Raw genomic sequence first — 1,726 nt, forward strand, 5'->3', positions numbered from 1 at the left:
GAATGGCCATTGACCAGTGGCGCGATCCATGGCGAGGCAATACAGGCATTCACCCAGTTTATGAAGGCTATTGAGAAGCCTAACTTCTTCATCACAATGAACAAAAATTCATGTCTCACCCTATCAAATGCGTTAGCCAGATCGAGCTTAATCACCATACCTTTCTTGTTTCTTTGGCAACTAGAATGAACTGCTTCTTGCACCAGCACAATGTTGTCTAATATCTTTCTTCCTTTTATGAATCCACCTTGATTTTCAGGAATGATGGCTGGCAATATATTCTTAAGCCTGTTGGCAATTATTTTGGAGACCAGCTTGTAACTGGAATTGCACAAGGAAATGGGCCTAAATCTGCTGAAGTCGGTGGCGCCTTTCTCTTTTGGGATCAAGGCTAGAAAGGCCGAGTTGATGCCACCGCCCAGCTTTGCACAATTCTGGGACTTTCTTACCATTCTCGAAAGATCTTTTTTTATTGTTGACCAGCAAGTCAAGAGAAACCTGACAAAGAACCCATCAGGGCCTGGGGCTTTATCAAGCTCCATGCAATCCAGAACTTTCTTAAGCTTGTCCATACTGATCGGAGCAGTCAACATAGCATTATCTGATTCCTGAACACACTTGGGAATTAAGTCAATCGGGTAGGCATGAGGATCAATAGGGGGTTCTTCAGGAGTCGAATAGAGATCTTTGAAGAAGGAGTAAGCAGCTCTCTTAATGCCATCGAAATCCTTAACCACAGTGTTTTGGTAATGTATCTCAAAAACTGATTTGAAATGCTTTTGAGCTTCGGCTTGCTTATGAAAGAAACTGGTGTTTTTATCTCTGGACTGTAACCATAGATTCCTAGACTTCTGTCTCCAGAATTCTTCCTCCTCCCTGCTAGATCTTTGAACCTCTTTTTGCAGCTCGACTTCTTTTTGGAGAAAACTTTGTGTTACAGGACTGTGCTCCATTGCTAATTGATGAGTAGCAAGACTATTAATAGATTCTTTTCTTTTGGCAGAAGGGGTTTTCAATCTTTTAGCCCACTCCTTAAGACTTCTTTTTAGGCTCCTAATTTTCTCTTCCCACACAAAGAATGGAGAACCATGGACAGGCCTATTCCAGACTTCAGAAAACACCTCTTGGAATCCTTCTTGCTGAATCCACAGTGGACTGAAACGAAAAGGGATGGGGCCTAGATTACCATCCAGGGAAAGCTCGAGGAGGATGGGCTTATGATCAGAAGTGAGATTTGGTAGAATTTTAGAAGTGGCCATAAGACCGCATGTCAGGAAAGAAGAGTGGACAAGGAATCTGTCCAAACGGGCAGCAATGTGATTGGGGGATAATCTTTTGTTGGACCAGGTGTATTTCCCTGAAGAAGGTTTAATATCCTCCAAATCCCAACCCAACATAATATCTTCAACCCATTCTCTGGCAGGGTCCCTGACAATGGAGCCTCCCTTTTTCTCATCAAGAGCAAGGGTGACATTCAGGTCACCTGCAATAATGATATTTCCTGGATTTTGCTCTGAAAGAAAGGATTGAAGCGAATTCCAACAAATTTTTTTCTCGCTTGGCAATACCGGAGCATAAAGATTAAACATACTTACTTGTTGACCAGAATCTTTGTGGAGGAGCTGAGTGAAGAGCCAATGGGGGCTACTTTTTTCTTGAATAAGATCATATATGGCGCTGTTCCAAAAGGTGGCTATTCCACCAGAAGCGCCTCTTGCACTAACCG

The 1,726-nt window shown here is 42.8% G+C and overlaps 1 protein-coding gene across 1 annotated transcript; it reads right to left on the minus strand.

Annotated features, from left to right (window-relative positions):
- Positions 1 to 282: 282 nt before the first annotated feature.
- LOC149164072 (uncharacterized) lies at positions 283 to 1,259 on the minus strand. The gene is made up of 2 exons (XM_089429361.1): positions 450 to 1,259; positions 283 to 321 (listed from the first exon to the last, which is right to left on the minus strand). Exons 1-2 carry the CDS (start codon positions 1,257 to 1,259, stop codon positions 283 to 285), a joined length of 849 nt encoding a protein of 282 aa, XP_089285487.1.
- Positions 1,260 to 1,726: the final 467 nt, after the last annotated feature.

The sequence above is a fragment of the Pinus tabuliformis genome, chromosome 5_1, assembly GCF_031772625.1.
Source record: "Pinus tabuliformis cultivar Carrire ecotype Pingquan chromosome 5_1, CPIR1, whole genome shotgun sequence".
In the NCBI taxonomy this organism is placed as follows: Eukaryota; Viridiplantae; Streptophyta; class Pinopsida; order Pinales; family Pinaceae; genus Pinus; species Pinus tabuliformis.

Excerpts from the sequence above, each read along its gene's own strand:
- LOC149164072 (XM_089429361.1), bottom strand. The coding sequence starts at position 1,259 with ATGGCCACTTCTAAAATTCTACCAAATCTCACTTCTGATCATAAGCCC. Across the intron at positions 322-449 it reads AAAAAGATCTTTCGAGAATG|TTACAAGCTGGTCTCCAAAA; the intron begins GTAAGAAAGTCC and ends GTGCAATTCCAG.